At 33.8% G+C, this 23,910-nt stretch overlaps 7 protein-coding genes and 1 non-coding gene across 9 annotated transcripts in view; 5 read left to right on the forward strand and 3 right to left on the reverse strand.

Annotated features, from left to right (window-relative positions):
• Positions 1-12,460, reverse strand: part of LOC106306150 (protein PHLOEM PROTEIN 2-LIKE A10) — a 21,365-nt gene extending 8,905 nt beyond the window's left edge. Inside the window, exon 1 of the mRNA XM_013742639.1 lies at positions 12,299-12,460. Within this exon, the coding sequence (XP_013598093.1) occupies positions 12,299-12,343 (45 nt within the window). The 5' untranslated portion in view covers positions 12,344-12,460. The remainder of the gene's footprint in view (positions 1-12,298) is intronic.
• LOC106306152 (telomere repeat-binding factor 3-like) lies at positions 6,645-8,049 on the forward strand. Its single transcript, XM_013742642.1, has 5 exons — positions 6,645-6,801; positions 6,875-7,017; positions 7,128-7,212; positions 7,307-7,390; positions 7,491-8,049. Exons 1-5 carry the CDS (start codon positions 6,652-6,654, stop codon positions 7,668-7,670), a joined length of 642 nt encoding a protein of 213 aa, XP_013598096.1. The 5' UTR covers positions 6,645-6,651; the 3' UTR covers positions 7,671-8,049.
• Positions 7,877-9,693, reverse strand: LOC106306153 (ADP-ribosylation factor-like protein 8A). The gene is made up of 6 exons (XM_013742644.1): positions 9,460-9,693; positions 8,889-8,970; positions 8,756-8,788; positions 8,550-8,671; positions 8,304-8,465; positions 7,877-8,205 (listed from the first exon to the last, which is right to left on the reverse strand). The coding sequence occupies exons 1-6, from the start codon at positions 9,495-9,497 to the stop codon at positions 8,088-8,090; spliced, it is 555 nt and encodes a 184-aa protein (XP_013598098.1). The 5' UTR covers positions 9,498-9,693; the 3' UTR covers positions 7,877-8,087.
• LOC106306151 lies at positions 11,118-12,454 on the forward strand. Its single transcript, XM_013742641.1, has 4 exons — positions 11,118-11,403; positions 11,622-11,772; positions 11,864-11,934; positions 12,025-12,454. The coding sequence occupies exons 1-4, from the start codon at positions 11,206-11,208 to the stop codon at positions 12,265-12,267; spliced, it is 663 nt and encodes a 220-aa protein (XP_013598095.1). The 5' UTR covers positions 11,118-11,205; the 3' UTR covers positions 12,268-12,454.
• A 1,134-nt stretch (positions 12,461-13,594) lies between the features above and the next one.
• On the forward strand, positions 13,595-14,292 carry LOC106301991 (60S ribosomal protein L26-1-like). The gene has a single exon (XM_013738493.1). It carries the CDS (start codon positions 13,665-13,667, stop codon positions 14,103-14,105), a length of 441 nt encoding a protein of 146 aa, XP_013593947.1. The 5' UTR covers positions 13,595-13,664; the 3' UTR covers positions 14,106-14,292.
• A 794-nt stretch (positions 14,293-15,086) lies between these two features.
• LOC106303755 (mitochondrial outer membrane protein porin 2) lies at positions 15,087-16,619 on the reverse strand. 2 transcript variants are annotated; one of them, XM_013740071.1, is made up of 7 exons: positions 16,529-16,619; positions 16,325-16,392; positions 16,122-16,232; positions 15,937-16,023; positions 15,650-15,858; positions 15,430-15,585; positions 15,087-15,369 (listed from the first exon to the last, which is right to left on the reverse strand). In XM_013740071.1, exons 1-7 carry the CDS (start codon positions 16,575-16,577, stop codon positions 15,279-15,281), a joined length of 771 nt encoding a protein of 256 aa, XP_013595525.1. In that variant the 5' UTR covers positions 16,578-16,619; the 3' UTR covers positions 15,087-15,278. The 2 variants fall into 2 exon arrangements, with proteins under 2 accessions (XP_013595525.1, XP_013595524.1); XM_013740070.1 differs by having other exon boundaries at positions 15,087-15,585.
• A 57-nt stretch (positions 16,620-16,676) lies between these two features.
• On the forward strand, positions 16,677-16,750 carry TRNAV-AAC. Its single transcript has one exon. It is a non-coding gene; the product is annotated as a tRNA-Val (tRNA).
• A 1,519-nt stretch (positions 16,751-18,269) lies between these two features.
• LOC106304465 (zinc finger protein AZF1) lies at positions 18,270-19,328 on the forward strand. The gene is given in 2 exon segments (XM_013740872.1): positions 18,270-19,060; positions 19,063-19,328. Coding segments are annotated over 2 exon segments (627 nt in total). The 5' UTR covers positions 18,270-18,477; the 3' UTR covers positions 19,107-19,328.
• The last annotated feature ends 4,582 nt before the right edge of the window (positions 19,329-23,910 follow it).

Consider the following 23,910-nt stretch of genomic DNA (forward strand, 5'->3'; position numbering starts at 1 on the left):
AAAAAACTTAATCAATCAAATATTCTTATAAGAAATATTTAAATTTATCTGAATTATCTGATATTTCATCCAAAAATAAAATATGACTTTTACCTGAATTATTTAAGATTATGCTTAAAGTGAGAACCAAACCAGAACCGAATTGAACACAAGATTTTAACAGGTTTTTAAAATTGGTATCTAAAACAAACTAAAAACCAAAACAACTAAACTGAAACCAAACTCAAACTTATAAATAACTAAACAGTTCCTATATTTCTTGAATAAAAAAATCAAAAATTAAAAATCGAATTGAAACCGAACTAAAACCTTAAAAAGAACTGAATCGAAACCGAACGCGTAGCTTTAAACATATTAGTGAACTAACAAACAATAAGTTTATCAATAAAAAAAATTCCGCGCTTTTAAGCGCGGATCAAAATCTAGTAAAAAATATTATATATATATATATATATTGTTAGGTTTTTCAAACCATGAGAATTCTACTCCAAAAATATTTTATTTCTGAAATACGTTTGAGCATTACTGCATTAGTAAAAGAAAATAATAATATATACGTTTGAGCTAGAATTCTCATAATTTTAAAAATCCGACAATACTTATAATTTAATTATTCAATAATTTTAGAATTCTATTAAGAACTTGCAGTAATCATTTTTACAAAAAAATCCGGCTTTTGTGGTATGTATTTAAGCACATATTTTAAACTAATTTTATTATATCTTTTAATGTGGCAAGTTATGTTTGTTTTTGTTATGAAAGTTTTGTCTCTTTACAATGAGCAAGACCTCAAAAGCTCCGAAATTAAATCATCTTACATTAAAAACCATTGTTATACATAACTAGAAACACACAATCAACAATGAAAATATACCACTAAACACACAGCAATCTCAACTATTTTCTTCATGCAACATAGGTCACTTTCTTACATAACTACATTATCCCTACTAATACCATACCACCACACATCCAACGAGTACAAGCACTATTATTTTCTTCATGCTAGTTTTGGCTTCTGCCAACACTTGTTCTACCTTATCAAATAATTCTTTTTCCACCTTCATTTGCACTCTCTCATCCAACAATACTATGTTCTTCCCATCTCTCTCAATTCTTGCTCAAACGTCACAGTTTTGAATTTCAATGTTTCAACCTTATTTAGCAGAGCCTTATCCATTTGAAAATATGGTCATCATTCATAAGCAACATCATGAGTTCAACAGACAAAATCAACCACATATAGCTTATTAACATCAACCACAACACATGCAAGTTAAACAAAACCAATTAAGTGTTTTCATTAGTGAATTCACCTTCTTTGATGCAGCTTGAGCACAACGAAAGTATCGTCAATGAGGGTTCTGATCGTATTTCGAAATCAGAGCGAGAATGTCAATCTTACACCAACATCATTTTGGAACCCCCATTGTCCTTCCATCTTTACGAATAGAATCATTTCCACTAGACGTATTACTCGAAGCCCCTGACATTCTTATTCCTCGATTCTTCAAAGGCAGAGAAAGGGGTTTTAGGGTTTTTAGTTTTCAATTAGGTTAAATTGGGGATTTTAGATCTGTCAGGTTTATTAAGAAATGTAATGTCGGGTCGGTTTTTCTGTCTGCTCAGGTTTTATGTTTGGTCGGGTTATTGTTTGGTCGGAGTTTATGTCTGGTTGGGATTTCAGTTTTGTATCGGGTATTGAAGATTTTGAATTAAGACTAGGTGATATCCGCGCTACGCCGCGGAAAATTATAATACAAATTAATTTTACATATAGATTCATGCAATTTATTTTTCATGAGAGAAGGGTTGAAAGATTATATGAGATTCAATTTATATCCAACTTTACAAATTTGGTTAAAAAGTAATAGTAGTTTTTGTTTGTTTTATATTTGTCGTATTAATACAAATATTACTTAATAGATCATATATATCTATCTATACTACTATTTACAAAGTGATTTTTTGCAACAGATCTCTCATTAAAAATCAGAGTAGTTAATATCGTTCATACTCTTAATGAATAAAATATATAAAATAGATAAAAATAAAAACGAATTTAAAATTTATTTGATTAGATAAGTGATTAAAATTAATAATAATGAAAATTATCCAAAATCTAAAAAACATATTAAAAATAGAAAGATAATTCATATATATAATGTTTTTATCTAAAAATATCTTTTAATAAAAAAAAGTTAAGCTCTCACGTCGAAAGTTCGAGTGATTAATATCGTTTATATCCTTAAGAAATAAAATATATAAATTAGCCAAAATATAAAAAAAGAATTTAAAATTTAGTAGATTAGTTAAGTTACTAAAATTAATAAAAAATACTCTTAACAAATATTATATATATTAAAATCGAATTTTGTTTTAATAATATTAAATTTATGTGTTATATTAAAATTTAGCTAGTTTTTCTTATTTATCATATTTTTATTAGGTTTTAGACTTTTAGCTATGTTATTGATTTACTATTAGTTTCTAACTGACTCGCTAATTCATTAATTTAAACAATACCCTTAATGAATTTCATATATAATTAAAAAAAAAATTGTTATCATATAAAAATTATATGTTATATTAAATATTAAATAATTGATTCTAAAATAATATAATAAAATTATCAAAAATCTTAAAATAAGATAATTCTTATATATATTGTATTGCTATCTGGAAGCAATATTTTTTATTATAAAAGTTAAAAAATTAAGATACAAAAATAATTCTAATTAAATATTAGTCAAGAAAAAATATTTATGTAAAGATATTTTCTAAATTATTTCTAAAAAGATACGTGGTCCGGACCGAAAAAGTTGACAAATGATCATTTAAGGAATTTAAAAAATATTGGGACGTCAATACGAAAAGGAAGTATTAGTCGGTGAGTATTTTTAATATCATTTTGTGTTTTTTATTTATATGTTCTAATTATGTTATGTTTGTTCATCAGTTATTCATTATAATGTTGTGTTTAGACATTATTGATGAAGTTGTGAATGTTTGACTTTTAGAAGATCTAATTGCAAAAGGAAGATCTTCAACTATGACATGATAATTTGAAATTTTAATATGTAATGTTACCGTTTGACATGCATACCGTGATTTGGGTATGCAACGCAAGTATCATATTTCTTTACATCGGTCTTGAAAATCACCAACGGTATGTATTTTTGAATTTTTCCAAATTCTCTGTATAGTTATATGTGTCCAAAAATGGGTACCACTAAATTAAAAAGGTTATTTTCATATTTTTACAACGTGAGATGAGTAGGATCAAACTTCGATCAAACTTGAATCACCGAAAATAAACTGAGTTTTTTAAAAAAATTGCCATTTACCTTTTATTCAGAAACTATATAAACAAAAAAAACTCTAAAACTGCTATTGTACTCGAGAAAAAAATGTTAAAATTAGACAAATATCACTTCAATATTTAAGAAAACTGTTAAATTCGGATTCAATCACTTAGATAATTCAACTTCGAGATAGAAGAAACATGTATAAACAATAAAAAAAATAACTCTACGTAATAATCAATTGAGATTTGGCTAAAACCCAAAAAACATGCAGTTATTTAAATATTTATATCTAATTAAATAAATTAGAATAAATATAAAAATTAATATTTAAACAAAATTATTAGGAATATCAATTAGCCTGCATAAAATGCGGGTCCACGCCTAGAATCCATGTGGTCCGGACAACTATCCTTGGATGGATATCAGTTGCAGCTACGTTGATAAGGAGCCTCCTAGAATCGTTTCTATGTATGCATTTCATCATATGCTTCTCTCTCTCTCTCTCTCTCTCTCTCTCTCTCTCTCTCTCTCTCTCCTATCCCTCTGTCAAGAAAACCAGAGAAAATTTTGAGATGGGAAAGGGACAAAAAAGTGTTTACTCATAAATAAAGATAAAGGGTATTTTCTAGGGGTGAGCATTTTACCCGATATCTGAACCCGTATCCGGATCCGGCCCGAAAAAACCCGAACCGAAATCCGAACTGAAATAGAAAAATACCCGAACTGGTATTGGTTTAGGAGAGACTGGATATCCGAACCCGAATGAATATCCAAAAACAACTGAGCATATGTATACTTACCCTTATATTTCTAATTTACATCTTTCATTTTATTTAAAATATTTATATTGACGTTACAAATACTTTAAGATTATGTAATATATATGTAATTACATAGAAAATAATTTGATATTCACTTAAAATTCATGTCAAGTTTTTTTGTTTTATGTATTAACAAAAGTTACTTCCAAATTTAAAAATAATAGCCAAATTAATATCTATTTATTTTTGAAATGGTATCTCTAAATCTATTAATCATTCAATCTATTAAAAATTGAAAAAAAAATCCGTTAAGTGAAATCTATACTTTTAGATATAAGAAACTTAAGAAATGGAAAAAAAATTTGTCTGCGAAAAAAGAATTTAATTTTTTTTTTTCAAAATCTAAATATCTGAATCCGATCCAAAATAACCGAACCCGAACTAAAAATACCCGAATCGGACCCAAAATACAGAAATATCTGAACGGGTTCTATACCCTATACCGAGATACCTGAAAATCCGAAATACTTGATCCGAACCCGAACGGGTATTCGAACTCACACACCTATTATTTTCACCTAGAATGAAACGGACATAATGCACGTTTTAATTATATGATGGGCTGGAATGGTTTTCCTTTTCTACTAAAATAGGCTGAAATTGTGTACAACATAAAAACTACATATACGAACTAAATGTAAGAATCAAGTCTTGGGAAAGAAGATTAAGCTTAGGTGTAAGAATATGTGTACACACAAAATGTTTTAATTGAAGTTTCAAGTTTTTTTCATTTATTGACATGTCACCTTCACAATGTTTTTCAAATCTAATCTGTCATCTCCTTGAGAAGCACTTGTGCTATTATTGTGTTGATTACTAAGCAGTGACAAAACCAAAATCTATGAAGAAATAAGATTTAAACTGTTTTATCGGAAGATATATAATGAAGTCATATTTTGGGAGACATCTAATGATATATGATATTTTTCGTGGAGAAATAGCTCGGTGATCCAATTTATTTTTCATAGTTTTTAATATTTTCTTATCAATTTTCATGATATATTTCTTTTTAAGATTTTATATTTTTCCTTTCATGATTTTTGTATATATTCATAAAAAGTATTTTTTTATTTCTCTCCAAATTTAGGGATGTAAAATAAATATATATGTTTCCCAATATTTTAAAGTTTAGAACTTTAAAACCTTTTTTCAAACCGTCTCTCTTTTTCTGTATCTCCATGCGCTGCCACTATTGAGAGCCGAGTTCTCAATCCCCAAACTCCAAACCCTAATTAATCCTTTATTCCACCATAAATAAGTCTTTCAAAAAGTTCATATTCTTTCCAAACCCTATATTCATTTTCGATTTGGATCTTCATCTGCCTCCTTCTTGAGCCTCTCCTAAAACCAAGGTGAGAAGTTGGTTGCTCATTTTCCATATTTGGTTCATAACTCCTTCCACTAGTCTAATATATTATATATAATATTAAATCTTGCTTGCTAGATCTTGATTGTTGATTGCTGCAACAATATTATAATGACCTAAATTATATTGATATGACTGTAAACAAAATTTTATTCATGTAATTGTTAAATTTATAATTGATGCTTAATGATTGGGACAAGGAACTTAAAATGTATATTTAAGTTATTTGGTGATAAGTGGATTGGTTTAAATCTCTTATATTACTCATGTCGTATTTGAAAATTCTGATATTTGCATACGACCTCTTGAGATAATGATTCGCATAACCATTAATCTTGACAATATACTAATATTGGATTTGGTTTGGGTCAAATCGATTTCAGTTTGGTTAAATAGTATGTGTTCGGACTTTGATATCATGTTAAGTTTCATAGACTTCTAACTTAAAATTAACTGATGATACATGGATTGGTCCAAATTCCTTATATATTATTTATGTTCTATTGAAATTTCCGATATAATTTTACTGATAATGATTGTTATAACCATTAATCTCGACGATATCTCGGTATTCGGGTTGGAACAAATCGTTTACACATCGGCAATAAATCCAATGTATAAAAGTCTCTGGAAATTCCATTGTATTCAGAATTTTTTTTCAAAAAAAACTGAAAAAGCATTTTGTTTCGGTTTCATAACTTTCGACGCTAGTGTTTTCAACATGGTTGCTAGAAGCTTAAACATGATCTTATAGATTGTGTTACATCACACAACTGCGAGGTAATCTTTTCATATTTTGTGCATCCATTATCTTGGAGACCCAACCTAAAAGCGTTACGTTAAACTCTATAAGGTATAGATCTTACGACATACATCCATTGTGAACGTCGAATGATTGCATCGCAGTGACAAAGTCATGGTCTGCAACGGACCAAGGAGCAACAAGTGTCATGTTTTGTTTCTTTTTGGTTTGTTTTAGTGAGTGTATTTCCTTGTTTGGTTAGTGTGTTTTCGTAATCTCTGGCATTTTCTGTTGAATATCTGAGTCATTAATGCAATTAAAGAACTTGGATCCTCTTAACCGTCTCTTCTAACATCTCAGTTTCACGTTTTTGTGATGGTTTCATCTCTTGACAGAGAAAAAGAAGTTGTGAATATGGGAGCTCCAAAGCATAAGTGGACACCGGAAGAAGAAGAAGCTCTTATGGCAGGAGTACTCGAACATGGAATCGGAAAATGGCGTTCGATTCTCGCAAACCCTGAGTATTCCTCTGTTTTGCACTCTCGCTCAAATGTGGATCTCAAGGTAAATAATTAAAAAACAAGAAACGTTAAAGAGATTAGATAAGGGTTAATAGAAACTTGAAACACTTTGTCAGGACAAATGGAGAAACATAAGTGTAGCAGCTACTTGTGGATCTAGGAAGAAGGCTAAGCAAGGTGATGATGGAGGACAACAGATTATTCCAGCATCTGCTCCTCTTGCACTCTCATATGAGCCACCACAAGATCTCTTCACAAGGTTTTGACTTCTTGTATATGAGATATCTGATCAATTCTGTGAAATGTTTTACATATTGGAAAGAGTCTAACATTCTTGAAAAGCTCAAAAATATGTCTTCCTTCTTGTAGTGTGGATAACATGATTTTGGAGGCTATAACTAACTTTACGGGACCGTTGGGTCCTGATAGAAACTCAATCTTGCTGTATGCAGAGGTAACTCTTAAGCATTCTTTTCTATGTTTTATTCCTTGAGTCATCTATTCAAATCATCATTAGACTTGGTGTAGCTGTAACTTTTTTTATTCAGGTGAAAGCTAATATGCCAATGTATATGGAACCGCTTGTGACTTCAAGACTTGAGCATTTGATCAATATTGAAACAGTAGTTAAGGTAAAGAAAGAGAGACTTTGATTGAAAAAATAACTGTGCTTATAATATAAACTTTTCTTATGACTCAGTTTAACAATTGTTGTGTTCTCTCGTCTCTCAGATAGAGCACATGTACAGTGTTTCTCAGGGCTATGCAGCTGCAAAAGCAATAGCAGAAGCGGAGTTGGCACTAGCAGAAGCGGAAGTAGCGGCAAGAGAAGCGGATAACGCAGAAGCCAAGGCCGAAGCTGCCCGTATTTTCGCAAAAGTTGCAATGAAAGCTTTGAAAGCAACTCGGTAAGAGATATTTGTGATGTTGTTTCTGTGCTGATAGGGGAGACAGATCATGTCATGTCTGAACCTTGCATCTAAACTTGCACCTTTGTTATGTCAGATTCTGTTTAAAACCTTCTCTCTCTCTCTTTTTTTTTTTAAAGTTGTTGTAGTAACTTTATTACCTTCAGGTTTCTCATGACCCATTTAGAGAAACTGGTTTGAAGGGAAACAAATAAAAGCTTTTGAACCATTTTATGTTTTGTGAGTTTCCAAAATTGCAAAATGCTTTAGAATAGAATACAATCCACATCTAATATACAGAGACAAGACTGGACCAGCAGCAGAGACAAGAAAATAGAGACAAACTCTTCAACCATCATCATTGTCACGCAGGCACCACACAATACAGGAAGAAGACTAAGAAGAGAGAATGTGTGAAGTTTTAGTTCTTTGATTTTGAATGCTTTACAAGCCAATCAATGACCTGATCAATGTTGGTAGAGTTCTTGCAAGATATCATGAAACAGCACACTTCTCTATCCGTAAGCGACTGAAGCTCCCTGCAAACACAATGGAATACAAAAAAAAAAAAACATGATCAGATCGAGCAAAGGGGAGACAGACTCTTGTGATGTTTAGTTGAAGAAACAAGGCATACATTTCGTGGGTTAAGGCTTCTTTGGAGAGAGCTCCAGGTTTGTCGATCTTGTTCCCAAGAACCAGAAGAGGGATACCGTTAAGAGAAGTCTTGCTCAACAAATCATGGAGTTCGCTTTTGGAGACACTTAGGTTGTCAGGATCTGCAGCATCAACTACATACCTGCAGGATAAAAAAGACTCTTAACATGAACCAAACAAAAAAAAAAAAACTGAAAAGAGAGTTGAGTGTTAAAGAGATCCTTACACAATGGCGGAAACAGCGCGGCAATAACGTTCCCACATGCTGCGGAACCTTGGTTGACCACCAAGATCCCATAGCTTGATAGTAACATTTCCTTTTGTTACTTTCCTCATGTTAAAACCCACCTGAATAAAAATAATATTTATGTTATTCCGGTATTGATGTCTTTTAAAGATGAACTGTATAAGCGAAAAGGATGTATCACTTACCGTAGGAATCATGTCCTCACTATATCCACCAGTCTAATAAAACAAAAAGATAAAAGATATCAAACTGAATGTTAAGACGAGAATATTAAAAAAAAAAAAGGTTGTTTGTCAGGAAGAAGCAATATATACTTACTGCAACAACATTGACAAGTGATGTCTTTCCTGCATTCTGAAGCCCTATCAAAGAAAGTTCCATTTCTTGCTTGAAGAAGAGGCTGCAAAAAAAAAAAAAAGCGTAACCCAAACAAAACAAGTGAACCTGTGTTCTGTCGGAATAAGGAACATAATTGTCAACCAGCAGACAAGTTTAATCGGTCTATTTCCAGCAATGTGTTAAATGCATACAAAACATGTTCGACGAAGAAAAAGAAAAAGAAAAAACATATTTTTACAGCTACATAGATTGAAACTACACTGACATGTTCATTCTTCCACAACCTTGCTCTCTTTCATGTCCTAAAGCCAAACCGATCACATGAAATCTTCACCAGATTCTATCACGCATTGTTTATAAACTGGCGTTCATAATCTAAGATAGTTTCTAGTTGATTGTCACCACATAAAGAAGGAACGAATTAGCTTCTAAAGCCCTAAACTTGGCAATCGAAATCCAAAAAAAGTTGATTTGAAGCTATTGAATTCGAATAAAATCAACAAAAAAAAAAAAGAAACTCAATATACGATTCAAGATGAGATCATCTCACCTACGAAGCCAATTGAGGAAAGCTTCCCACAAACCCATTGAATTGATTCACTGAAGAGCTCAGAGCAGAGATTCGGAAACAGATGTCAGATCCGCCTGCCAAAAACTCTCGTCACGGATCTCTTTTGAGAGGTCTTCAAAAGAGAAGCTTCTTCTCCTCCTCTTCCTCCTTCGTCGCTTACTAATGATTGAGAGAGAGAGAGACGGCAGGCAAACTCAAAAAAGAGTCAAAGCCACGAGATCTAGACCGTTTAAATTTTTTAATTCTGGGTCCTTTGTAATCAACGGTTCAGATCTTCTAAGCGTTTTATCTGCTGTTTGGTCGGTAGACCGAACATTATGGGTTAGCTATTTTTAAATAATATTTAATTTTGGTTTGGCCAATCAGAGTAGAGAGATACGGTGACAGATAAACCAAAAGTTGGGAAGAAGAACATATAAAACACTCGTGATAAAGATGCGCGTGAACAACACGTACGTCCACTATTTTTTGGCCGGTGCCGCCAAAGGAGCTTGCGGTGCCGGTGATACTGGAGATCGGGGAGAGGTGCATTACATGTGTCGTTTACCAAAATCGTGGTGATTTTGTATGTAGATAAACATTTGATTGAGTTCTTAATCATGGGCTTTTTATCTGACCCACAGACCACAGTAATGGGTCAAACAAGATGATAATTTTATTAACCATGAATTTACTTTCCAAATAAATCTTTTCAAATTCTAAGTAAATTTCGCATTATAGGCCTTTGTTTGAGTATATTATGATTTTTTGTTTTTGGCTCAAGAACACACTTTTCATTAACCAAATTCAAGACCTTCAACTGGCTGATCAGCCTCTCCAAAAAATTTTAACCACATTGGCAAAGTCAGGATACAACTTAGGCACAAAGAACACTATAAGTTTTTTTCCCTGTTCTGTATGTAATTTTATTACCACTCCTTGAGTAATACTCCACATCAAAGCCTCAGATTTTCTACCATCAAAAGAGATTTTCTGCTATAGAGATTTCATTATCGGCCACATAGATTCTTCTCCACTGATTAGCCTCTTTACTGCCATGGAATCTGTCTCAAAGACCACTCTTGTATATCCAAACTTGGAGAGAGTGTGAATGGTTCATTTTAGTGCTTCAGCCTCTGCTTCCAACGCTTATCTCAATCTTGATAGCTTCCTCGCCCCTGCCCACACTAGATTTCCATGATGGGGTCTCTCTCCACCTATCCCATTCCACCTTCTCCCGTATCTTTTATTCCAGGCTCCATCAATGTTACATTTGATCCATGTTGGTGGTGGTGGCCTCCATCTCCGTTCAGATTTCTCTGTTGTGGTGTTTTTAACTTCTACATTTTTAATTTTTTCTCTGTTTTTGCACTCCCTCTCGTCCTCCTTTGCTTTAGTAATCGTATATTATGATTTGATTGTTTGATACTTGAGTGGGTATTCAGTCTATAATGATTTGATTGTAAGAAAAGTTTTTAGATGATTTTTAATTGAATTTAAATTTTATTATAATTTTAATTAAAATATTTTAAGGGATTATTTAAAAAAAAAAAATTGGCATGAGTATATATACTCAGTCGAGTGCGGGTCAAATAAAACCAGACCCGAATCCGGAAAAAGGGGTTATCTATTGTTTATAATTGCGTCAGTGAAATTAGGGCACCCGCAATAAACCCTTGTCGACCCGTTTCCACCGGAGAGATAGAGAAAAAAATATAAAATTTTACGGAGAGGGACGTCGTAACGATGGCTGACAGGGAGAAAAGTGGAGGAGATAGCAGCAGCAGCGAAGATGAGGATCCCAAGTGGAAAGCCGCCATCAATTCGATAGTCACCACCACCGCTTACGCCGCCTCCGCCACGAAGCTCGCAGCTACTACTCAGCAACACGAAGATGGAGACTTTCGAGTCAAACCTAAAAAGCTAACGCATGCCCAAATCAAGGTTAAGTCATTCTCATAACGTTGAAGAGATGGGGAAGTTTTCATGTTTAATCAATCACTTAATCATCTTATCAAAGTAGAGAATGTGAGTATAGTTTCAATGTCTATTGATCAGATGGTTTAAGTAGTTGAGTGTTCAGTTTCTTTATTAGTGTCTTTGTTAATGCTAGTTAAGGTTAAGTCATCATTGTAGCTGAGTAAGGTAAAGTTTGAAAACAGGTGAAGAAGCTTTTGAATGAGATGGTGGAGAATACTTTAGACTTTGTGAAAGATCCTGTCACTGTTGTTCCCCGAGATGAAGAACCCGAGAATGACTGTGGAGTTCGGCTGTTTAAGCGGTGTTCAACTGGCATTGTCTTTGATCATGTAGGTTAGTCATCACCACCATAACGCGCTCTTCTAAACTCCAGTTATGAATCTTTGATTATTTCAGTAAAGAAAGTTATTGTCTTGTTAACCAGATGAGCTTCAAGGACCTAAGAAGAAGCCTAATTTACACCCTTCTAGAGGAGTTCAAGGAAGCTCGAAAGAGGTTGTCTTTAAGCACGATTGTCCTGTTTTATAGCGGAACATCAATCTGTCAAGGCTGATGTCTCTTTTTTTTTTTTTTTCCTTGCTGCAGTTGAAGAAACGAATAAAATCAATTGCTGTTGACGGGTCCGATGTCTTGTCTGCTGCTGTGGAAGCAGCTAAGAAAGCTTCAGCTAGACTAGAGGCGAAAGAAGCGGCTGCGAAAGCTAAAGCTAAGAAAGAAGAAGAGAGAGTCGCTGAACTAAAGAAAGTAAGAGGAGAGAAATGGCTACCTTCCGTTGCACGTGCATTGCAGCTAAACAAAAATTCGACGGGGAGATCTGCAAAATCGTAAACATCCATTCAATCAAGTTCTAAGTTTGGAGAGAGAGAGAGAGAGAGAGAGAGAGAGAGAGAGAGAGAGAGATCATCTGGTCTTTTTGATGTAGTGAGAGTGAAGTTCTTCAGGGATGTTGTCTTCGTCTTTAATCTAAACGAATTATTCTATTCCATCATATATATTGTCCTCAACTTTTGCATGATTTTATATTGTTTCATGATCATATAATGAAACAAATTGTTTTTGACACTTATTATTTTTTTTTTTTTTGGAAGAATTTTAAATTTATTCAAATAAAAAAAAACCTTATTACAGAGGTGACTGCTATTCTTTATATACTGAAAAAAGAAACAAAACTTTTTACTTTCTAATTTATGTAACAATAGAAAAAAAGAAAATCAAGTTCTCTCCATCCACTTTTCCATTGCCTTCTCGTACTTCCTTCTATTCTTCTGTCTAAGTGAAGTTATTCTATTCCTCACCAACTTATCTATCTATGTAATCAGACATGTAGCTGGTTGAGAAAAACCCTCCACTCTTCTAGCATTCCTCTCATTCCAAAGAGCATAGACTGCTGCTTGAAAACTGTATCGCAAGAGAAAGGTTGCAATTATCTCCCTCAATCCATTTACCACAGTTTGAGTCACCTGAGCCCAGCTATAGCCAGTACCACTACTCACCAAATTTCCAATGACTCCTTTCCACACTTCCTCTGAAAAAGGACATTCAAATAGCAAATGATCTCTAGTTTCAGGTTCTACCCTACAAAACCAGCAAGTAGTTATGGCTTGAGGATTCCAACGTAACACTCTGTCTCCTGTTCCAAGCCTATTATGCATTGCCACCCATGTTATGAAAGCAAATTTGGGAGTGGCCTCAGAAATCCAAATCCCTTTGCTCCACTCTACCTTCGGCTTTGATGTTCTAATGATATTCCAGGTGTGAGAAGTGAGAAAACCCGGCTTAAAATCTCCATTTTCCCTCTTCCACAAACACTCATCCTCCAAGTAATTGAGACCACGATTTTTCAGTTTCATCACTTCCTGTTCTATCAGACGAAACACCGGTAGCCTGTGTAGTCTGACTCGATATATCAACCAATAAAATTTAACATATGGAGTTTAAAAATAGTTTTGGTTTTTTGTTTTCCAAGCAATTCCCCCTTCTTTCAAGTTTTTCAGGTCACAGGTGTAATTTTAATGATAAAGGCCCATTATAAAACACACAAGAGTGGAAGTCGCATAAAAGTCCAAGCCCAAGCCCATTGTAAACAAAAGCCCTAATTTTCTCCTAAACCTAGCTCTGTAACAGACTATATATTCTGTTAACACTCTCTTCCGCTTCCTCCTTCCACAGGAAAAAAAACCCTAAAAGAGGAGACCTTCGCCATTTCCAAAAACCCGGCGGCGAAGATGAAGTACAACCCAAGAGTCACCTCCTCCCGCAGGAAGAACCGCAAGGCTCACTTCACAGCCTCGTCAAGCGAGAGGCGCGTCATCATGAGCTCGCCTCTCTCCACCGACCTTCGCGCGAAGTACAACGTCAGATCCATGCCCATCCGCAAGGACGACGAGGTCCAGATCGTCCGCGGGACCTACAAGGGGCGCGAAGGAAAGGTCGTCCAGGTGTACCGTCGCAAGTGGGTGATTCACATCGAGAGGATCACGAGGGAGAAGGTTAACGGGACCACGGTGAACGTCGGCGTGCAGCCGTCGAAGGTTGTGATAACGAAGCTGAGGTTGGATAAGGACAGGAAGTCGCTTTTGGAGAGGAAGGCCAAGGGGCGTGCCGCGGCGGATAAGGACAAGGGGACCAAGTTTACTGCTGAGGATGTTATGCAGAACGTTGATTAAACACAAAGGTTTATTTTATCTTTTTAGTTTTGATTATCAGCAACTACTCTTTGTGTTTCAAGTTTTGCTTTGTCGGTTGTTTTATTTATGTTGCGGACATGGGAAAGTATCATTTCAATTTCGATTATGAGTTTGACTCATTTTCTATGCTTTTTATATGAATGGTTGCTTTCTTGATTTTGGTCAAGATATTGATGTGCTGTCTTAATTGATTTAAGTGTATGTAGAAGTGTTATACTAGAGAATTGATAGTATGAGTCGTTGAATTTGGTAGCTATGATTAATTGATTCGAGTCGTTCGTGGTTATAAATCAAATCGTTCTATGAAGAAATCATGTTCGTTGTTTGTTTAATTTGGAAGATCCATTTTATTAGTGGTGGCTTTCTTTTTATATGTAATCTCAATTCTTAATTTAGAGGAAAATCACTCGTATACATCAGTTTCGTTACTTGGAATCTCTTCTGCTTCAAAAATAATGCTCTCTTGTTAGTTTATAAAAATAATGCTCTCTTGTTAGTTTATAAATTTATTGACGGTTTGTGATTCATGTTGCTACAAACTACTTTATCAAATGCTCTTTTTTTTTCTTTTTTTTTTTTGAAACAATCAAATCAAATGCTCTCTTAACCCAATATAATCTCTGAAACATGAAAATAGTATAGAAGAAGACAACTATGGATTATCACAAGAGACTCTTGTAACAAGGACTACTTATTTATACATTTTTACCACCAGTTTTATTTCTCCCTTCCAAAAATCTTTTCCTCGACCAAAACTGATATAAAATGGTTTCATTTGGGCATTACCAAAGTAATCCGAAATAACAGAAGGTTATGTTCTCAATAGTTTGTCGAGGCTCGTAGTCACACTACAAAACATTAAGTCCATCAGATGCATTGATAATTCTGTTTTTGTTCTCTCTGTTCGGGCATGAACCCATAGATCTTCCCTGAGGGTCTCTCCTGCCCAAACCGAAAATAGGAGAATTCAACTTGGAAAGAAACTGATATATAATTGTTTCACTGAGCGTGGTTCAAGAACAGCCCAAAACAACAAATCCGAAAAATAAGTCTTCCAAAACAAGTTTTACCTCTACCAGCTCAGCTCATTATTTAACCGAAAACAAAACGCAAAACCGAAAAACTCAAGTCCTTGGTAACTTGTAGCTCTCATCAAGGTTTAAGAGCAAGCGAGAGACCAAACCTCGGGTACTTCTCCAACGTCTTGGTATCAATCTCCCCAGAGATCGTCACAATCGATTTCGGGAGAACCTCATGCTGCACAAGAGCTCCAAGCTTACCATTACTATTCAGCTTAGCTTTCACACTCGTCAAGTGATCAACCGCATACAATCCACCAACAGTAATCACGTTCTCGTTCGTCGAGAACTTCCTGTAAACCTCTCCCACCGCAGCGCTCCTCTTGGACTCATCTAGGTGTTGGAGATAAGAGGCTTTGATCGAATCTGCTTTATCTCCACTGTAAGCAACCAAAAGAGTAGTTTCAGATTAATCAAAGGAACCTCTTTCTATGATCATCTTACAGTATAACGGAGGCGCATTTATCAGGCTTTGTGACACTGATTCCGAAGTTGTACTTAGTGAAAGACCGAGAGGTGGTGTCGTAACCAGCTTCGGCACCGAATGAGATAGTTGGGGAGCCAAGAGTAGCTGTTAGATCGACCAGAGGGTTTTGTTTCAAAGCTGCGGTGGCTGTAACCGTCGCGTGATCATGGAAGTATTGAACCTCAAGCTGTTAAAAAAAGAGTTTAGAAAAATTCATCACTAATTATAGATTTAAGATTAAAAAAATAAAGAAAAAAGAAATGACCTTGCTGGAGTTGTAATCAGGGACTTTGAAGGAAGCGATGGCTTTTGTAGAGGGGAGGATCTCAGTGATTGTGATGGTTGTCATGACCTTGTCCAAAAGTTGAAAAAGACATGTTTTTTTTTTTAAACTTGTTGTAGTAATAAGACAAAAGTTGTTAGTAAGGATCGAAGAGGACTCTTTTGTACGTTTGAATCAGTGTCGATCTTGACGTCGAAGAGAGCGTTTCGGTACTTGTATTGAGCGGAAACATCAGCAGCGTGGACTACTCCTTTCCTAAGGACAGTGGAAGTAAGAGCCTAGGGACAATAAACAAGTGTCAGTGGATCAATCACTAGGAAACATATGTTATTAGCTAAGCACTGAATTGGGGAATTTGAATTGAACTTACGAAGCCGGAGAGAGTGTTAGTGGAGATACTGAACTTGTGATCGGTGTTGCAATCTCTCGTCAACAGATCTGTTTTACATGATGAAAGAAAGATTCTCTTTTTTTTTTTTAGATTTGGTCGTCCAAAGAAGAAGAAAAGAAACTTAATGCAACGCGGCGTTTTAGCCCACTGGAAAATCGAAAGCTGGAGGAGGATATTATTTACCTCTGGCTTTTTTGCCGATGTCGGCTAATAGTCCCGGTCCCTTACTCATCCCCGAGTGCTAGCCTAGAGAGAGAGAGAGAGAGAGACCGAGAGGTGTAGTTGGTTATCACGTCAGTACATTAAACCTTTGTCAATAATTAACAAAATGGGTTTCGTGGTGTAGTTGGTTATCACGTCAGTCTAACACACTGAAGGTCTCCGGTTCGAACCCGGGCGAAGCCAATTTTCTTTTGTTCTTTTTACTTTTCGGAAGAAAATTTAGGCTTCCAGTCATTGGGCTTTCGGATGGGCTCTTCTCAAGAGACTCACGCTGCAACGAAATGATGAATAACCAAATCATAGTATTATATTAGCTTACAAACTATATCTCATTTTTTTGGTATTACGCCGTGAGTCTCTTTAACGACTTACGGCTCTAATCGATGATGGCTTTGAAACCAATTCAAGTACGTACGAACAAACCCAACAGTGTCACAACTTAAAAATTGTTGATGGTATTGGTAGATTTCAACCAAGTATTTAAACAAAAACTTAGATAATCAGTATAACCTCGGAACTTTTTGTTATTAATAAAGTTGGAGTTAGAACTTAGACGTTAATACAATAAATCGATCATCAAAAAGAAGAGCTGAGTGGCAACAAGAGTTTTGTGTATTTTCTACTTTATCATGACAAATCTTTACTTGCCAAGGACATATTTATTGTGTAGCCCAAGTTAATGTTTGACTTTTAGTTAAATAAAAATACTGTTATTCATGATTGAAAAACACAGTTAGAAAGCAATTCTAGAAATTTCTTGAAAGAATTCGATAAAAAACTTGAGACCTAGATTTTTGTTCTAAATATCAAACTTACAAGCAAACATAACTTAAAAAAAAAAGGAGAAAGATAATGAAGCTGGTGATCACAACCAATGTAGTAGCCTAAGCCTTAAGAAAGTCAAGTACCGTCTTTTTTAAGTCTCCACCAAATCTCCATCCACGTCCACCATACATAACAATCCACGTGTCCAAACCAAATAATCAAACTTGATCCAGCCAATGAAAACACGACAGGCCAGCTATGGCCGAACGCCACACATCACAGATTCACAGGTGAAAAGATTCGCTAAACTGGCCAAACCTTTAAACTAACTCTGCAGAGATTGTCAACTCAAAAGCCATCAACAACATATCCACGTTTACTAATGTAAATTATGAGTGGTTATATAGTGTTAGTAAATATTTTTATTTGAAATCTCTGTAATTGTTCTCTTTTTCTATGTATAATATTTTTTTCCCTTTGCAAAAAAAAAATCAATAAGGATAGATTGAATTAGCTGATTAATACATGATTTGGACCGGTACCTATCGCCAAAACTGGCACAACTTTGATAAGTACTTTGATATGTCATCTGTGTGAATGTGTTACCTTTTTCGGGGTTTCAATAAAGGTTGATGTTAGACTCTAATACATATATAGTTAGCTTGATTTTATCCCACCGCACATCATTTAATTATAAGCATTCTTAGATTAAGCATTATAAGAAAACAAGTTGGTCTTATTGAAAATATGGGGTTTTCAGTTTCTGATGTAATTAATTAATCTGAAATTTCATATATTTATATGTTTATATGGTGTTCAGATTCCAGTTTTCATATATTTTATGTACGGAATGAAATTAGTTCAATGTTTATATTTCTCTCTACATATTAATAAAATATAATAATTATTAAAGATTAAAAAATAGGATGAGACATTAATGGCTATGGAGGAATAAGAGAAGAAGCACCACTTAGAGCCCACGTTCCAACTCTTAATCACCCAAAAATTATACACAAAGACGTGCTTCTCACATCTCAACTCACTCCCTCACCAGCTCACTTCACTCAATCCTCTTTATCTTTCTTTCCTTTTTTAATTGTTATAAAACAATCTCTCTCAATCCTCAAGTAATCAGAGGTGACCATATGGCTCTCGACACTCTCAATTCTCCAACCTCCACCACCGCTCCTCCTCCTTTCCTAACCAAGCCGGAGAATCTCGAGTCGTGGACCAAAAGAAAGCGCACAAAACGACACCGAACTGTAGATCAGTCACACCCTCCTTCCGAAGAAGAGTATCTTGCTATCTGCCTCCTCATGCTTGCTCGTGGCTCCTCCTCCACCAATGATGGTAATGATCATCACTCTCCTCCTGCTCCACCGTCCGATCATGACCACCGAGACTACAAGTGCTCCGTCTGTGGAAAATCTTTCCCGTCTTATCAAGCGTTAGGTGGACACAAAACCAGTCACCGGAAACCGGTTAGTAATATTAATTGCCAAGATACTATTAACAGTGGTAACGGTTCCGTTACTAATAACGGAAATATTAGTAACGGTTTAATTGGTCAAAGTGGGAAGACTCATAAGTGCTCTATCTGTTTTAAGTCGTTTCCCTCTGGTCAAGCACTGGGTGGTCACAAACGGTGTCATTACGACGGTGGTAACGGTAACGGTAGTAATAATCACGGCTTTGACCTGAATTTACCGGCTGATCACGATGAAACACTTGTAAGAGTCAACTCTCCGGTGAAGAATCAAAGTCGGTGTCATGATTATTATTAACTTTTACCGATCAGCTAGCTAGTGATGGATCATTAGCTGAGATGTTGATGAGTCTGTAATGAAAATGATTGGAGTGGACTTTGGATTATTTTTAGTTTCTTTTTTATGTATACGAAAAGATAAAAATCTTCATACGATTATTCGTTTTTGGGTTTTGTTTACATAATAAAGTAAATAAAGAGGGATATATTTGGATTTGTATTTTGTTTTATTAAGAGAAATAATAAAGAAGAAATGGATTAATGAAACTTCTATTTCTTGGAAATTTCCCTTTTTCATTTACTACTTCCGCAAGCAAAGGAGCCACTTCTATGAATAAGATTGTCAGTGATCTGTTCCTTACGATTAACTATTTTGCTTAACATTTTAAATATTTAAGTAACCAATTCCCAATTCGAAATAACATGTTTTGATTGGAGAAATTAGTATTAATTTTGGCAATGTTAGTATAAATTATTAAAGTAGTGATAGATCGGTTAGTAGTACCCAACGAAGCTAATCCTTAAGTGTCATGTCGTCTTTGATTACTATTATCCATTTGATTGGTTGGCAGTGGCACTCACACTTCCCTCCACGCTTTGATTTTTTTTAAAATATAAATCTGTATTACTTCGTTTTCATGACTGTTAAGAGTATCTATTAAGATAGTTTAACGCAGGGTGGGCACTTTACCCGATACCCGAAGCCGCACCCGACTCCGACCCGAAAAACCCGAATCGAAATCCGAACCGAAATAGCAAAATACCCGAACGGGTATTAAGTTAGGAGAGATTGGATATCCGAACCCGAACGGGTAATATGCGAACCCGAATGAATATCCGAAGATAACCGAACATATATATACTTACCCTTATATTTCTAGTTTACATCTCTCCTTTTTTAAAAAATATTTATATTGATGTTACACATACTTTAAGATCATAAGTATATATATAATTATGGAGAAAATTATTTGATATTCATTTAAAATGCATGTCAAACTTTTTGTTTAAAAATAATACCCAAATTAATATTATTTGTTTTTGAAATATCGTCTCTAAACCTATTAATCATTCAATCTATAAAAGAATAAAAAAAACCAGTTAAGTGAAATCTATATTTTTAAATACAAGAAACTTAAAAAATGAAAATTTTAATTTTTTTCTTTTAAAATCTAAATATCCGAACCCGATTCAAAATAACCGAACCCGAACTAAAATACCCGAACCCGACCCGAAGTACAGAAATACCCGAACGGGTTCTCTATTCCTATACCAAAATACCTGAAAATCCGAAATACCCGATCCGAACCTGAACGGGTATCCGAACGCCCACCCCTTAGTTTAAAATATCACACGTCCTAGTCGATCCCAGTTCTTATGTTCTTCTAAGAAAAGGAGTAGTTATGCATTCCGAAGAAAAGGTAAATTTTGGGTATCTTCTCTGAATTTAGTGCCCATCATATATACATACAGACAAGTAGTATTATTTTTGACACTGAAAATTGATTTTTAGATCTTACATTATCGATATGTAAATATGACATACCCTTTTTTCTCATCATTTGAACATCATTGAATCAACCACTTCACAAATTCTAAAATTAAGTTGACCATGTAGATTGTCGAATCGTTAACCGGCCGTAACCTACATTTGTGTCCGTTGAAGTATCCAGAAACTCCGTAACACAATAACGAAATTTGACGCTTTCTCAAATCCACATGAACTCATTAAAGGAAACCCTAAACTTTTCTTGTACTAAAATAAAGCCCTAACCAAATATCGAAAAAAATATGACTTGATATAGACATTAATTAGAACCTATAGCGTGACGCATAATCAGTTGTAATCATAGTTGCCATAGAAAACATTAACCGAATAAAATGGTGTCATATCAGCATTTTTATCAGAAATTTTGATTAGGAAAGGTAATTTTGGCTAAGTGGCAAATAATGACTTGTTTGTATTTGTAGGCAAAACTCGGTTTATTGAATTTACCAAATTTCTTGGGTAATTTGCAACATGTATTAATAGTAAGGCCTTATATGTGTGTTAAAGGCCTAAAGCAGTCGTACGATACTACGATCCAATAATATCCAAATTGGTGCTGCTCAAATGGTGTAGTGTACCAATGACTCATCGTTGTTTGGACATAGGAAAACCGTATTAGAGCTCATAGTGGATCCTATCTAATAGCTGAGAACTTAAGCCCAATTATGTTAATAGACCAGGTTTTATTTTAAATCAGAACTCGGCGTGAAATAGATTTTGGAACAAAGAGTAATAGAGATAATTTTTATTTACGCAAAGGAAAATTATGCGGTAAATTTTTTTTCTTTCATATACCCTATCGGTTTGAACCGCTCGGTTTCGGGAAAACATACACCTAATGCTACTGAATAGACTAGATACCACATTGTTTAATCCGAATTTGGAATATCTTCCGACTGGTGCAAGAGGCAGACCGATCCTCTATATGCAGTAGAGATTTATTGTCGATTTTTTCTCTTGTTTCTTTTGATATAAAACTGTCGCATGTTATAGCACGGTTGTTCAAAATCTGACTAATTGTCCCAAGCAAAAAGATCATACGCGCATGTAATAGTTATAAATTGTTAGATGATCCATTGCAAAAGAAGAGACATATGAATATTGGAAAGCCTAATCTAATGGTGCATACACATGTATATGATATGATTGAGAGAAATTTTTTTTAACTTCAGTTGAAAAAGAAGAGAAAATGTTTAGGATCAAATCGGTAGACTTAAAAAAAAACTAAACATGCGATAAATTAATTTGAAAAGGTATTATATGATTTTTATTCAATAGAAAAATTGAAAGAATTTGAAAATATTTAAATTGAATGAAATTTGGTTTCCAGTGAATGAAAAATGATACACCTTATTGAAATTCTCTAAAATCACATCCACATGGGATTGATGTTTTTTTTAACTTAATAATAATTTTAAATCACCAAAATTTTACTAAAACATATATAAACAAAATATATAATACATTCTCAAATCAATAGTTCAATATCATTTTGTTTTAAAATAATTTTAAATGTTTTATAATAAATATTTATTAGTTTAATACAAATCAATGGATATTCAAACATTTAAATTAAATGGAAAGAATTTGGATGGGATGTAATCATGTAAATATCAATCCATAAATAAAAGTTAGAAAGATGTAAATGAGATATTTTAAAACGGAGTAAATAATAGTTTGAACACTGATAATATCTCAAATGGGTTCATACCTAATATGTATATAAGATATGAAAAGTAGATGTGAGAAACGTCTTTTGTACAAGAGACTCTCAACAAGATTTCAAAAGACTTTTTACTACACATGTTCACTTTACAATGATACATATATTTTTGATGATTAAAATTAATCATATAACTAAAATACTTTTAAAACAACAATTTAATAATGTGCAAAGACTTATAAGGAAGACTTATGGATGCTAATGCTCTAACATTACCGAAGTAAGAAACATGAATACATGATTTTTAGACCCAAAAAAAATTGAATACATGATTTGAAGTCAAGCAGGGAATTTAGATCTATGTTGAACAAACAAGGCCTAGAATAAACCACATGATCAAACTTAAGCCGTCAAAAGTTGATGTCAACTCTAAAATGTGTTGATCACTTATTTTAAAAAATTACGCAGGTGTTTTGAGTCGAAATCCACCTAAATGAATATTATTAAATGTCAAATCAAATATGATAAGTAAGAGATTTTTAACACAATTTCTAATTTGAAAAATAGGAAGAATGATACAAGGTGGAGAACCAATTCTATTCATACACCCTATACTCATCTAAGGGTGTCAAAATGAGGTAAGTCGCTCAACTCAACTCAGCTCACAGTGAATTCAGATATTTCATGAGCTAGCTCAACTCATTTATTATATGAGTTTTAATATGTAAACTAGAATTCAGATCATTTAGATCATGAGATCATCTAAACCATGAGTTAAATGAACTAATTCGCAATCAAATATAAAAAATAATATTTATAATAAATATAAAATAAAATACTTTTCATAATATAATGTAACATTAATCCAAAACATAATATAGTTTAAAATTAATTCAAAAATACATTCCACATAAGAGTCTTGATATGATTCATGTTCACAATTTTCATCTATTCAAATTATAAAGATATATATTTTGCATGAGAGTTTTAGGAATATTTTGTTTTAGATTTTACTTCTGAAGATATATGATATGAGGATAGATATCAATATTCTTTTATATTTTGTATATATTTATAACTTTCTGGTTTTACATTTTATTTTTGAAGATAAATACGATTAATATAGAAACTATATTTTTACGTAAAAAAAATAGAAGCCATCTATATATATATATATATATATATATATTAAGTATAAAACGACAAGCTCATGAATTAGTTCATCATGATCATTAAATATCGCTCATATAACTAAATTCGATCATTAAGCTTATTTATTAAATAAACCTAAAAAGCAAAGATGATGCTAATGAAAAATCGAAGATATAACTCATTTTGACACTCCTATTCATCTCCTCCTACTAAATTTCTTGGTTCTTATAAGATTCTCGAAGTTGTTAATGATGAGGCTGAAGAAAGTCTCCAAGTGGGAAGCTTCTGGCTAGTTTCTTTGACTGTTCTGGAAATAACGTGGATATCTTCTGATATCTATTGCTGACTTTTAATATTTTTATCTTACCAGTTGTTAGCAGGGATGTCAATTCGGCCTGGCCCGGTCCGGTCCGGTCCAAATCCGCTAAGGCCGTAAATATTTGAGCTCA

Source organism: Brassica oleracea, chromosome C7, assembly GCF_000695525.1.
Source record: "Brassica oleracea var. oleracea cultivar TO1000 chromosome C7, BOL, whole genome shotgun sequence".
Taxonomy (NCBI): domain Eukaryota; kingdom Viridiplantae; phylum Streptophyta; class Magnoliopsida; order Brassicales; family Brassicaceae; genus Brassica; species Brassica oleracea.

Excerpts from the sequence above, each read along its gene's own strand:
- LOC106306152 (XM_013742642.1), top strand. The coding sequence starts at position 6,652 with ATGGGAGCTCCAAAGCATAAGTGGACACCGGAAGAAGAAGAAGCTCTT. Across the intron at positions 6,802-6,874 it reads GCTCAAATGTGGATCTCAAG|GACAAATGGAGAAACATAAG; the intron begins GTAAATAATTAA and ends ACACTTTGTCAG. Across the intron at positions 7,213-7,306 it reads CAATCTTGCTGTATGCAGAG|GTGAAAGCTAATATGCCAAT; the intron begins GTAACTCTTAAG and ends TTTTTTATTCAG.
- LOC106306153 (XM_013742644.1), bottom strand. The coding sequence starts at position 9,497 with ATGGGTTTGTGGGAAGCTTTCCTCAATTGGCTTCGTAG. Across the intron at positions 8,971-9,459 it reads TTCCTCAATTGGCTTCGTAG|CCTCTTCTTCAAGCAAGAAA; the intron begins GTGAGATGATCT and ends TTTTTTTTGCAG. Across the intron at positions 8,206-8,303 it reads GAAGCCTTAACCCACGAAAT|GGAGCTTCAGTCGCTTACGG; the intron begins GTATGCCTTGTT and ends TTGTGTTTGCAG.
- LOC106306151 (XM_013742641.1), top strand. The coding sequence starts at position 11,206 with ATGGCTGACAGGGAGAAAAGTGGAGGAGATAGCAGCAGCAGCGAAGAT. Across the intron at positions 11,773-11,863 it reads CATTGTCTTTGATCATGTAG|ATGAGCTTCAAGGACCTAAG; the intron begins GTTAGTCATCAC and ends CTTGTTAACCAG. Across the intron at positions 11,935-12,024 it reads TTCAAGGAAGCTCGAAAGAG|TTGAAGAAACGAATAAAATC; the intron begins GTTGTCTTTAAG and ends TCCTTGCTGCAG.
- LOC106301991 (XM_013738493.1), top strand. The coding sequence starts at position 13,665 with ATGAAGTACAACCCAAGAGTCACCTCCTCCCGCAGGAAGAACCGCAAG.
- LOC106303755 (XM_013740070.1), bottom strand. The coding sequence starts at position 16,577 with ATGAGTAAGGGACCGGGACTATTAGCCGACATCGGCAAAAAAGCCAGA. Across the intron at positions 15,859-15,936 it reads CTGATTACAACTCCAGCAAG|CTTGAGGTTCAATACTTCCA; the intron begins GTCATTTCTTTT and ends TTTTTTTAACAG. Across the intron at positions 15,586-15,649 it reads AAATGCGCCTCCGTTATACT|TGGAGATAAAGCAGATTCGA; the intron begins GTAAGATGATCA and ends GGTTGCTTACAG.